The following is a 14,001-nucleotide window of genomic DNA, read 5'->3' on the forward strand; positions in this document are numbered from 1 at the left end:
ATACCAAGAAGCTATGTAAGTTATGATACATCTTAGGTATTGAAGTAGCTCCATCCAGATCAGGCATTTTCATCTGAAAGTATGCTCTCAATATACTTGAGACAAGGATGATAAACTGTAGACCTATCAATACACCTATGGACCCAAATGACAAGTTTCTTCCATGTCAGCGGAGCCTCTCAATGAACCTAGGAGATACGGGAGATCATTTGGGAAATCGAATTCTCTCAATATAAGACGATGTGATATCTCCATTTCAGTGAGTATGATTAGTCAATTTCCAGATTCTCCATGTGAAGCTCATTGGAATAAAGTAGCCTGTATTCTTTGGTATATTAAGTCTGCTCTAGGAAAAGTGCTACTTTATGAGGATTAAGGACACAAGAAGATTCTTGAGCATACAAATGTTGATTGTTGCCGAGTCTCCCTCTGATAGACGCTCTAACTTTGGATATTGTGTTCTAGTTGGAGCAAATTTAGTATCTTAGAAGAGCAAAAAGCACCTTGTGGTTGCAAGATCCGTGTTGAAGCGGAATATCAAGCCATGGTTGTTACGAGTTGTGAATTAATAGGGATTAATCGATTACTGAAAGAATTGAAGTTTAGAGAGACCACTCAGGTAGAACTTATTAATGACAAGCAAGTTGCACTCCACATTTTTCAAACCCAATATTCCATGAGAGGATCAAGCACATAGAGATTGGTTCAATTTGCGAGAGACGATACTTTTGTCACAAGATTTATGAAATCCAATGATTAGCTTGCTAACTTATTTATCAATCTCTCCTAGGTTCTCGAGTTAGTTATACACGTAAGAAGCTCGGCATATATGACATGTATGCACCAACTTAAAGGAGAGTATTTAGTATGTACATAGGGTTAGTGGGCCCACATTGGACAAGTGTAAATTACTAACTCTCAAAACATATGTATAAATAGATAGAAGGGTAAGGTGTAAATACCACGCATTCCCATATATTTTTCTCTCTCATGTTCTATATGTCTCACAACAACAACAACAAACCCAGTATAAACTCATAGGTCTATATTTCTCAAAACTTGGATTATTTTATGAAGAATCACTCTAAAATGTTTTTCCACTTTGTGCCTTTTATGTTGTAATCAAAACATAATTCAATGTATCTACCCATATACCGAGAAGTTATAATGCTAAAGAATACATGAACTTTGTTTACTCATAGCTTCTTGTTCTCTCTTGAGATGTTCATTCGTCTCAGCGACTTCATCCAAGCATATACAATAAAGTAAGCAATACCTACTATAATGCGGGCCAAGTCATTGGAGTAGGAGATCAGTCCATATTGCTCTTTATTTTAATGAATACATGGTTAATGGCTAGAAAATGAATAGCTCATTGCCTAAAAAGTACTATTCTTTTTCATTTTTCACTTTACTATTTGAAACGAATAACTTAGCAAAAGAAGAATCTCCAGACACATAACAAAAAGAGAATATTGCAGTATCAGATTTGCTTGAAGAAAATAGAACAAGAGCTTACTGCATGTCCAGCGTCCATCACTTGTCAAAAATGAGTCATCTTTCCCCACACATCGAGGGTGATAAGCTTTCAGGCATCGCCTGCAAAACCATCAATATGTTTATTAAACACTAAAGAGAGAAAATTGGTCATGAACCAAGTTGTGTAGTAAACTGCAGGGGCAAAAAGGTAAATTAATTAAAATGCATGCAAACTTCTTTAAAAGGGAAATATAGTCCCTAACGGAAAGAGTGAGAACGATTAAATTAGCTGAATGCCGCTTTTCATATGGACTGTTGGTAGAAAACCTTTTTACACATTTATCAAGTTAGATTACGAGCTTAGTTATTACCAATTAAACTCTATCAATACTTTCGAAGTAAAAAAGGTGTCATAATCTTTAATGCATACAAGTTATTTTGTCTCTGCTTTGTGGTTCACAATCCTCAACATGGTTACAGTTGTTCTTTGGGGGAGGGAGAGACAGACAGAAAGAGAGAGGTGTATGGAGTGTTTGGATTCATACATGTCAATTAGACATGGAAAAAATGAGTTGAAAAAAAAGATCACATACAAAGGAACCTAGAATACGTTCAACTTGTTTAACATTTTAAATTTGGTATTTATTTGAGTAGCAAGAAGAACACGAACAACATCGCTTATTATTGGCGCTGTAAATTAACTATCAAATTTTAGGCTAATCCATTGCTTCTACAATTTCTTTGTTTAAACGTCAAATAGGAGACTGTAAAGGGGTACTGACTGAAAAGATGAATGGATTGCTTGTGTAGACAATCTATATGACCAATCAGATCAAGATCCTCTTTTGATTCCTCGAGAATTGATGCTTTCATTGATCAACAAGACAGGGAGGGTGGAGTTCCTCCCCCAATTTTTCCGTAGGGTCATTCTTGAACCAAAGAAATTCCAAAAAATTTTGATTGGTAAAACCAAATAAAATCCAAATTATTTCTAAGAACCTGAACATGACGATCCCGCTAAAAAGTCGTATCAAATGGTCTAACATCTGTTAAAATATAAATTAGCTTTTTTTAAATTTAAAAAAAAAACATCAACAACAACAAACACAGTGTAATCCCACAAGTGGGGTCTGGGGAAGGTAGTGTATACGCAGCCTTACCCCTACCTGAGAAGGTAGAGAGTTTGTTTTCAATAGACCCTCGGCTCAAGAAAAGATGGAAAAAAAAAAAGGAGTAACAAAAAAGAGCCTTGTGCAAACAGCACCTTAGGAGTTCAAGACGACTCCACCCAACATTGAGCAAACTCATTTGAAATTTTAGTATGTTGCGTAGTTTCCAACTTGGCTTGGTTCTAGGACTCTCCTTAGTCCCTAAATCACTTCCGATACACCTTCTACACTTATTGCCATGTACATGTGATATAGTGCTAGTCTATAGGCTCTTTTACCATGTAATACATTACTTCTAATCATCATCGCCGCACTTTAAAGTCTTAAAACCTTATGAAACTTTCAGGGACTTTACAGTGGGTTAGAGAGAGAAGGTCCAATTTTTCTCTACTTTCATCCCTAGAGATTTTCCTAGGAAAATCTCACCATTCCTTTCGTGGGAATACAATTTGAGATGAAAAATTTCAACAAACTTATTTCTTCCAAGAAATAGATTCAGAATTAAGGTAAGGAATGAGAAATATGAAAATAAGAGCTTCCGTTCGTAAAATTTGTGAAAAATGTCGACTAATCCGTAGGCGGGGACGAATTATAGTAATTTGTTCCAAACACTTTCCTCTGTTAGAGAAACTTCAGCAGAGGTAAGAAGAGGAACATATATCTTCTACTTCTACCATTCCCCACTACTCTTATATTTTAGATAGTGCTCCCTATTGTCTACTACAATAGATTCCCACATTAAATCTCTCCAAAAGTTTGGACCTTCTCAGTATGGAATTGTAAGTATTAAGCACAAAGCATAACAAATAACTCAAACCTTAACTACAATTGATTAGCGAAACCGCCAGATGGAACACAAATCACTGATGAATCTAGACATACACTTTCCTCTCCTAATAAATAACCCCCTTTTCAACCCTTGACAAATACGGCATCAGAGCCGAATCTCCCTCAGTACGATGGTGGGACAAACCTCAGCGAGGACGCTAAGTCCCAAAAGGAGGTGAATGTGATTCCCATGATGGAGGGGGGTCTGATGAGGGTGGGTCAAGCAGGACTGGCAGGCTTCTAGGTTGGCAAGCTTCTAAAGAAGGGGTGTACATATCACATTAGGCGAATCTCACATCGAAATGGGAGAGAAAAGTGAAGGCTCGATGATGGTATAGCCCAAGGGACAAATCCGTGCAGGCCTAGGGCCAAAGCGGATCATACGTGCCATAGGCTTGAGTCGTGATAAATTTCCTCTCCTAATAAATAACCCCCTTTTCAAACCATCAAGGTTAAACCCCAGAGAAATAAATAAGCCCCTTCCTCCAAGAAACTTGGAAACTCTTCTTATTACTAACTCTATAAACCCCGTAAACCCTCAACCTACTGCAATGAAACCAAGCCTTTGATAATCCTAAGCAAGTTGAAAATACAACTATAAAGGTTGTTCTATCAGGTCACTCCTTAAAACAAATACCACCATTCAAGACAACTTAAATACTAGGAAAAGATTTCAACTCTATAAGCCTAGAAGATGAAATGACAAACAAAAATTGTCTGACCAATTTTACTCCTTTAACTTCTGAAGATAAAATTAGATTATACAGAAACCCGAAAAATGCTCAAATCGTAAGGGTCCTGCGAAGATAATTGCGGTATAACTACCTTAAATAAAACGAAAACGGGCCAAAACTGCCTCTAACCTATTCGCTGAGGTATAAAAATACCCTTAAAGATTGCCCCTAACGTCAACTTTCTGGCCCACACACCCTGAAAAACTAACAGTTCTATTTTGATTAAGAAAATTTTTTATTACTTATTATGTGTCAGTTTCTTATTGGATTAAATTAAAACCTCACCCCACATCCACTTATTAACCCACTTCATGACCCAAAATATCCATACCCGACCCATGACCCGCTTTTTAAAATGCCCTTACTTCTCCTCTTCCGTCCCTGCCCTCCCACTCCATATTTTCTCTGACCATTCTCCTCCATGGCCAAAGTACAATAACTCACCATTGCCGATAGAGGACCACCATCGGCTTCAACTTTCAGATTTTCACCCTTCAACACTCACGGATCTCCCTCTCTTACTCAGATTTTTCGGCCTTAATTTAATTTTAATTTAACATCTTTTTATTATATAAATTTTCTGAGTGAAATCTAGTATTCTTTGGAATTAAATTAATGGTTTATTTTAAGATTTTATGGTTTAATAAGTTATCTTTCGGCCAAAGTTATATTTGTTGTGCCACCATGTAGTTTTTTGGAGTTAATTGAAATCATGAGAGCATATTAGCTTCACAGTTCGCCAGCGGTGATTTGGTTGGGAAACTGTCGGCGGTGATTAAGTTGGGGAAGATGGATAGGGAAAAGGATAGGGTACCAAATAATAAATTAATAAAAAGAAAAATATAAAATTTTGACAAATGAAACCTAAATAATGATTGGATCATGAGTCGGGTATGGAATCGGGTGTTTGAAGGGCTAAAAGGGTTTAACGGGTTGGAACGACTAAGATGGATCGTGAGTGAGTTATTTACGGACCAGGTCTGGGTTAGAGTGGAATTTTTAATTTTGACCAATAAGCCATTGCCACGTCATATATAATAAAATACTTTTTAGTTCAGCAAAGGCCCGTCAGAAATAAGGGCATCAATGTGTCAGATGGGCAATTTTTGCAAAATAGGTGGACGAAGGGTATTTTAAAACCTAAGCGAATAGGTTAAGGGCAGTTTTGGCCCTTTTCCATAAATAAAAAATTAATTCAATCTGGAAACCAAAAAAAAAAATTAATCGATCTTGGAATTATGATTTCTATCAGATTAAATTTAGCAAGTCTGAAATTTATACCAAAGCCTTGCATGTGCCATGGTTCATACTTCATAGATAACAGTTTCCTGATAGTACAAAAATGGGAACCAACATTTGTCGCCTCAGATCAACACTTTATATCATATATAGCCATCTGGGCAAGACTGATGGGACCTCCCACAGAATTTTATGACTTAGAAGTCCTTTCTAAAATAGGATATATGATTGGATAGTTACTCAGGATCAATTACTGCATAAAGTCTACACGTCTAGGAAAATATGCTTGAATATGCATCTAGGTTCCATTAGAAAATCTTCTACCAACTGAAGTTTTTATTGTCCGTCATAAACAAAAGATCTCTTATAAGGGCTTCAACAACATTTTTCTTAAATGTAATAGGCTAAGTCACTGTCATAGAACTCTAAATTGTCCATATGTCCAAGAAACAAGCAAAATGCCTCCAAATCCAGACACTAATCCAAACTTGGCACTAAATCTGATACTGTCCAACAATGAAGAACCACAATCAGATTGTGCTTCAACTTCTTTAAGCAAAAACAATAAAGTAAACCATACTACAAAGGGTAACTCTAGCGTTAGTTCGAAAAGCAAAGAAAATAAATCCAAATCTGACTACTTTTACCCTAATGAAGTAACGGGAACTAATAACACAGTACACCATAAACCTACTAGTCAAGAACACAGAAACTTTGAAACCCACCGAGTCTGAAAAGAACTCCATACAACCTGAGGCAACAGTCACGAAAGGAATGGAGAGGAAGAAGTCCCAGCAACAACTACCTTCATCGAAACAACTACCAAAAATAAGAGCAACTCAACCCAAAACAAAAGAGCAACTCGACAAACTCCCTCGGGCTAGCCTCCAACCCCAATATCTATACACCACCCCAACCCAATAATTTTAAGTTTATATGTAGCACCCAAGGGTATGGCCTAGTGGTCAATGAAGTGGGTGAGAACCATGGAGGTCTCAGGTTCAAATCCCAGCGGAGACAAAAATACTAGGTGATTTCTTCCTATCTATCCAAGTTTTAGTGGATAGAGTTACCTGGTACCTATTGCTGGTAGGAGGAGGCAGGTATCCCATAGAATTAGTCGAGGTGCGCGCAAACTGGTTCGGACACTACGGTTATCAAATAAAAAAATCCCTGTTGGAGCTAGGAGTGAGAGGCAATCCCTCAATCCAGATTCAAATCCAAGACCCCTGGTACCCTGAGATCTTAACAGAAGGCCTATTGAATGGTATAGCCAACCTGAACCTGAACAACTTGGACCAAGCTGCTTGGTCGAACCCCCTCTTCATGACATTCCCAACACCAACACCTTCCCAAGATCTCTCTGCTCTTGAACAACTTCCACCTCTGGAGTCTGGCTCCACTACCCAAACTGTAGCAGAGGATTCACTTCTGGGCATTCTTTTGTATGAACAGAAACAACACTCCAGAACCAAATGGAAACCAACGTGCAACAGAACAACATGAACAACTTTGCAATGCCAATCCAAACCACTCAGGTCAATTTATCTTTGCAGTAACCAAATGCCGCAGCTCCTCAAAACAGTCGAGCAGGTCCCAGCCGGCAACAACCACGATCATATCAACAAATAAGCGGACAAGAACCTCATCAACCTAACCCAAGGCAGGAGAAAGCAAACAACAATTCGAGCTTCCTAAATTCTGGGATGAGCGCCTTATCAATAGTACCATTAATAAACCCATTTCTCACGTTGAAATTATGAGCGGGATCAAAGGTATGTGTACTAATAAAACTAACATGTTTAATTCTATCCTTCCATTGTACTCCTTAGCACCTTTTTGCTTATGGCATAATTGGCTTAATGGAACAACAATGTATTTGACAATAATAAGGATAACATTAACTTCAAACAAATTCTTACCGAAGCTTTGAGTTCCATACCCTTGCAGAAAGGTGTTCAACTTTAAAAATTATCCATTTCAATGAATATTAAGTGGAACCCTCCAAAAGAAAATTCTTTATGCTTAACACGGACGGGGCGGTGCAACCTAATGCTGAAACTGGAGGACTTGGTGGGATTATACAAAATCATAAAGGATTATGGATGAAAGGCTTCCTTACGAAAACAAGGAAAACAAATCTCACAGGAGCTGATATCCTGGCTCTACTATGAGGACTAAAAATGGCTCTTCAATTCAACTTCACTACTTTGGAGATTAATTTAGATTCAAAAGAGGTTGCAAGTATGCTTAAGATTGACTGCTAAATACTAACATATCTTAACTGATTGTAGGTTCCTCATGACTAGACTTGGTGAACCAAGCATATATATAGGGAGGGAAGCCAGGCAGCGTATAGCCTTTCTAAAACAAGGTTCAAGCAGAATGGAAAAGAAGTTTCTTTCCCTTTTTTGACACCCCTCCCATTCAGTAATAGAAAATTTTGATTCAGATTTAAAAGGGACTATTTCACTAGAAAAGTCCCTAGTTGTAATATGATGCAGTAACTCCTATACATGTATGTGAGAATGCACGGGAGAAAAATCTTATTCACACGTATTGACATTGTACAATGAGTCTTATATATATAATACATGTTTTACTCCTACTACATATGGGATTAGGGTGATTTACATGTAACTATTTAACTACCAAACTAACACTCCCCCTTAAGCCGGTGCATATAAATCATATGTACCGAGCTTGTTACATATATAACTAATACGAGGACCAGTGAGAGACTTGGTGAAAATATCAGCAAGTTGATCATTCGAATTCACAAATTTTGTAGCAATATCTCGTGAGAGTATCTTCTCTCTGACGAAGTGACAATCAATTTCAATGTGTTTAGTCCTCTCATGGAACACCGGATTTGATGCAATACCAAGTTCTCTCTGGCTGATTTCACCAAATTTCAACTCCTTGAGCAATTGTTTGATCCAAATTAGCTCACATGTTGCCATAGCCATTGCTCGATATTCTGCTTCTGCACTAGACCGAGCAACTACATTCTGTTTCTTGCTCTTCCAAGACACCAAATTGCCTCCTACTAAAACACAATATCCAGACGTAGAACGGCAATCAGAAGGTGATCCTGCCCAATCAGCATCTGAGTATCCAACGATCTACTCATGGCATCGATCCTCAAACAATAACCCTTTGTCTGGAGTCGATTTTATATACCGAAAAATGTGGACAACTTCATCCCAATGACTATCACAGGGAGAATCCATAAACTGACTTATAACGCTCACGGGAAAGGAAATATCAAGTCTAGTCACTATGAGATAATTTAATTTACCTACCAGCAGCCTATATCTTGCAGGATCGCTAAGCGGCTCCCTCTGTCCTGGCAGAAGTTTAGAATTCGGATCCATTAGAGTGTCAATCGGTCTACAACCTGTCGTTCCTGTCTCCTCAAGAATGTCTAAGGCATACTTCCGCTGTGATATCACAATACCTGAGCTAGACTGAGCGACCTCAGTACCCAGAAAATACTTTAGTCTGCCCAGATCTTAGTCTGAAAGTGTTGAAAGAGATGTTGCTTCAATTTAGTAATATCATCCCGATCATTGCCAGTAATAACAATATCGTCACCATAGACCACCAGATAAATACAGAGACTTGAAGCAGAATGCCGATAAAACACAGAGTGATCAGCTTCACTACGAGTCATGCCAAACTCCTGGATAACTGTGCTGAACTTACCAAACAGGCTCGAGCAGACTGCTTTAGACCATAAAGTGACCGGCGCAAGCGACATACAAGGCCACGAGACTACCATTGAGCAACAAACCCAGGTGGTTGCTCTATATAAATTCCATCCTCAAAGTCACCGTATAGAAAAGCATTTTTAATGTCCAGTTGATAGAGAGGCCAATGGCGAACAGCAGCCATGTATAGAAAAAGGCGGACTGATGCTATCTTAGCCACGGGAGAGAAGGTATACTGTAATCGAGCCCAAATATCTGAGTATATCCTTTGGCAATAAGACGGGCCTAAAGTCGACCAACCTTGCCATCCGGACCAACCTTGAGTGCATACACCCAACGACAACCAACATTAGATTTACCTGAAGGAAGAGGAACGAGCTTCCAAGTACTACTCGTATGTAAAGTAGATATCTCGTCAATCATAGCATGTCGCCATCCTAGATGAGACAATGCTTCACCTGTAGACTTGGGATGGAAACAGAGGACAAAGAAGATATAAAAGCATAATGGGGTGATGAAAGACGATGATAACTTAAACCGACATAATGGGGATTAGGATTAAGCGTGGTCCATATACCTTTCCGAAGTGCAATCAATGTACTAGGAAGAGACAAGTCCGTAGTAGGAGCAGGGTCAGGTGCAGGACGTGAATCAGCTAGGCCTGATACTGGGCGCAAACAACGATGATAAGTCAAGAGTGGTGTTCCTGTGTCTGGGGATCTAGGAGGAGCCATACTAGACTCCTTAACTGTTGGAATGGGTAAGATTTCTGTGGCAGAAGGTGAAGGAAGAGCTATAGTAAACTCCTCAAAGGTCGGTATAGGTAAGACCTCAGATATATTAAGGTGGTCAGAAGAGGTAAAGAAAGGTTTAGACTCAAAAAATGTGACGACAGCTGACACAAGGTACCTACGAAGATCAGGTGAGTAACAACGATATCCCTTATGAATACGAGAATAACCAAGGAAGACACACTTGAGAGCACGAGGAGCTAACTTATCTTTCCCAGGGGCTAAGTTATGAACGAAACAAGTACTCACAAAAATACGAGGGGGAAGAAAGTATAAAGGTGACTGGGGAAACAATACTAAATACGGAATCTGATTCTAGATGGGAGATGAAGGCATCCGATTAACCAAATAACAAGTTGTGAGAACTGCATCGCCCCAAAAACGCAACGGAACATGAGATTCAATGAGAAGTGTGCGAGCAGTCTCAATGATATGTCTATTCTTTCTCTCTGCACCCCCATTTTGCTAAGGGATATAAGAACAAGAGATCTGATGAATAATTCCTTAAGAAGCTCAAACCTACGGTGCATCCTTGAGTTACCTCTGTAAACAAAAAACATCCCTATATTATCTAAAAGGCAGCAAAAATCATCCTTCCGTTAACTTTTGTCAAAAAGACTAATGGCATTAGCAAAAAACATGTCAAGGACATGCTTTTCCCCCTAAATTTTCCCTGTCTTGTCCCTACCGCCCAATGTCTTCCACCTTCACCAAACTAAGGCTTCATAAACTAAAAGTTTTGTTGAACTTGTAAAATACACACAACAAATTTAAGACAAAATTGAAGATACGACTTGTACACAAGGCGGATCCATCCTATTACGCGTGGGTTTCCGTGAACCCAGTAGCTTTTGCACTACTCTGTATATGTGTTAAAAAAGTCACTCAATATCCATATTTTTTTTGTGAACCCAATTATTTATTTTATATTTACTTAATGTAGTTATTGTCCTGTTGGCCAATTTTAAATATCTCCTAATTAATTAAAAAAAACCATACCGATAACTATACCCATTACCCATACACGAAAAACAAGCTTCAAAAGCTTCTTCATAAATGGCTGATATGATTAAAAATAATAAACAAATTGTATTTCCAATTCCTTTAACTATTTCTAAAGCAAAAGCCTTTACCAGACTATGGTTTTATAAGATCAGTGCAAAAGCCTTTCTAATCATAGCAGTCATTTTTTAAATTTAAAATCCAATAATTTTAAGCTTCACATACACAATCTTTTACATATCTAGTGCTACTTGTACTAAATTATTCAGTAGGATTATCACTTCCTTATTCTTCCTCCTTCTCTTTCACTTCCTTTTTCTTTCCGGCTTTGCCTTCAATCTCCGAGCCCTGCAACACATCCACACACGATTCACCGCCTTCCGGAAGAGATGGCTCACCGACCAAATCTCCGATGTCGGATTATCACTTCCTTCTTCTTCCTCCTTCTCTTTCAATTCCTTTTTCTTTTAGGCTTTGCCTTCAATCTCCGAGCCCTGCAACACATCCACACACGATTCACCGCCTTCCGGAAGAGATGGCTCACTGACCAAATCTCCGATGTTCTCCTCATCCGTAGCACTGTCTATAACCACCACATCAGTCGTCCCTTTCGGCACTTCATTGTCGCTGCCCTTCTCAGTAGTTTATTAGTAAATAGTACATATATATATATATTATTCTATATATAACATTATGGACTTTTAGTCTTTTTCCCTGGTGAGGTACTATTACAGTATAGGAATACAAATTTCACCAAAAACTAGAGCTCTTCTGCTGAAGGTGGAAGACAATCCGGAAGGGACAAAATGGGAAAATTTAGGGGGAAAGGCACGTGCTTGACATGTTTTTTTGTTGACGCTGTTATTTTTTTTTTTACAAAAGTTAACAGAAGGATGATTCTTACCACATTTTAAATAATATAAGGATGTTTTTTGTTTACTGAGATAACCCAAGGATGTACCTTAGGTTTGAGCTATAGTTAAGGGATGATTGTCGCCAAAAACTCTAATACATGTTCCACTCCTACTACATATAGGATTAGGGTTATTTACATGTAACTATTTAACAACCAAACTAACAATATATATATATATATCCAAAAAACATATTTGTGGTTGCACCTTTGTATTGCAGTCAAGCTAGCATTCTTGTTTAGCCCCACTTGCCTTCCCATGGGAACTTGTTGGCTTTGTTCTTTCTTTTACTTGTTTAGTAGGTCGTGTTTGTTATGAATCTACACACACTACATGAACTCTCTCCTGTCAAAGTTATCTATTTAGGTTGGTTATGGACAACGTGGAGTTAAGGTTGTGAATTTGTTAAGCTCTATTTGTGATGAATACATCATTTGATATTGATTAAGCAACTTTGAGTATTTATTTTCGTTGATGAATGATGAGATTGTTGTTAATAATTGGTTCACTAAGTGGGCAAGCACACTCGGTGTCTGCTATGGTCCATAGCTTAGATTGTGACAATTTTTTACATGAAAAATTATTGTAACATCTTATGTGATAAAATTTAGAAATTAGAAGATAGCAAAAGCTGCTTCGCTTAAAAAGCCTAGACTCATTAAATGGTTAAATGAAAAAACAAATGTACTTAATGGTCTAAGGTCAAACCATTCAAATTCAGACCTCCGTTAAGTGAACACAAACAGAGTATAAATCCTTCTTCCTTTTAAAAGAGTCAGTACAAGATTCACCAACAATATTAAATAATGAGACACAATTATATTCACAGTACATTAAATAACTAACGATAAATTACAAGATTGTTGGAAGAAAAAACTTACCCATAATCACAAATTAGCAGTTGGCCACCATCTTTGCAAACAAAACACCAGTCTTCTGCTATTTCTTCCTTCCTCAAGCTCTTATTTTTCTTCCTCTTCGTCATCACTGTTCCAAAAACTACTTTAGCTCATAGAATTAAGAAACCAGAATGCAGATATGGAGATCTTATTTTCTCTATTGCAAGAGAATTAGCAATATTACATGCAGAACAATATACAGAACAAAAAAAAAAAGAGAAGAAACTTGACACTGATGATTAACAGGGATAATCACAATCACAATGCAGTAAATGAAATGTTACTCTATATAGAAAAAATGCTACCAAGTACTTGCGCTGGTGGGAGTTAGCAGCTACGTAGAATAGTCGAGGTGCGCGCAAGCTGGTCCGAGCACCATCGTCATGAAAAAAGAGAAGAAATTTAGTCAAGAACTATACAACAACAAAAAACCAAGCCAGTTCCCCTATCTTAGGAGGGCAGAGAGTTTGTTTCCGATAAATTAGGCAAGAACTATGCTAAGATATCATCAGAAAATAAACAAAAAATGCAGATATGAAATTATTTAGGCACCCATCAAAGGAAAATCGATAAAGGTGGTGGCTTTGATCAAAATTCGAACATCAGAACTACAATGCAGTATGGCTAGCTAAATCAGGTTTATCTTAACAGCTAAACAAAACAAAACCCAGAACGAAAATTTACATTTTTTTCAATTGAAATGCAGCAAACTTTACCGTTTGTGAACTTGTCATAATTGGGTTTTTGAGAAAGAGAGCAGAGCAGATTCTGCAATGTGGTTTTGATGAGTACTGTATGTAAAGAGAGGAATAATGATGAGTACTGTATGCAAGTAAATGGGTGGGTAGGAATACCAAAATATTTGTTTTTTTCCATGGTAAAGCGCCGTGGCATAATAGCAGTAGCAGCCGTACTATGCCACAGTTGCAGTAGCACACTAGCACTCCTATTGGTGGAGAGATTTTCACAAGTTTTTTCCCACTGACAACCTATTTCTTTATTTGTTCTCTTTTTTAGGGAAGAAAATTCCGATCCATAGTTGAAAATGTAATTTAAAAAATAGTCATTTTTAAGTACGAGCCCGTTTGGACATAAGAATTTTTCCCTTTTTTTCCGAAATCGTTCATAAAATTTTCAGTTTTCACTTGAAGAAGCATTTTGGAATTTTTCGGAAATTTGAAAAACTCCAAAAAGCTATTTTTTAAAATTTTCACTCAAATCACTCACAAAATT

At 37.7% G+C, this 14,001-nt stretch overlaps 1 protein-coding gene across 6 annotated transcripts in view; it reads right to left on the reverse strand.

Moving 5' to 3' along the window:
• The window catches only part of LOC107798425 (uncharacterized protein At5g08430), a 37,586-nt gene extending 23,927 nt beyond the window's left edge, over window positions 1-13,659 (reverse strand). For 2 of the 6 annotated variants that reach the window (XM_075254559.1, XM_075254558.1), the window contains exons 1-3: window positions 13,485-13,659; window positions 12,751-12,856; window positions 1,520-1,599 (exon numbers count right to left, since the gene is read on the reverse strand). In XM_075254559.1, the coding sequence (XP_075110660.1) occupies window positions 1,520-1,599; window positions 12,751-12,856; window positions 13,485-13,644 (346 nt within the window). In that variant the 5' untranslated portion in view covers window positions 13,645-13,659. Of the gene's footprint in view, window positions 1-1,519; window positions 1,600-12,750; window positions 12,869-13,073; window positions 13,132-13,452 lie in introns of all 6 variants that reach the window. The other 4 variants (XM_075254560.1, XM_075254561.1, XM_075254562.1 and 1 more) reach the window with 4 other exon arrangements.
• Between the last annotated feature and the right edge of the window lie 342 nt (window positions 13,660-14,001).

Source organism: Nicotiana tabacum, chromosome 6 (assembly GCF_000715075.1).
Source record: "Nicotiana tabacum cultivar K326 chromosome 6, ASM71507v2, whole genome shotgun sequence".
Taxonomy (NCBI): domain Eukaryota; kingdom Viridiplantae; phylum Streptophyta; class Magnoliopsida; order Solanales; family Solanaceae; genus Nicotiana; species Nicotiana tabacum.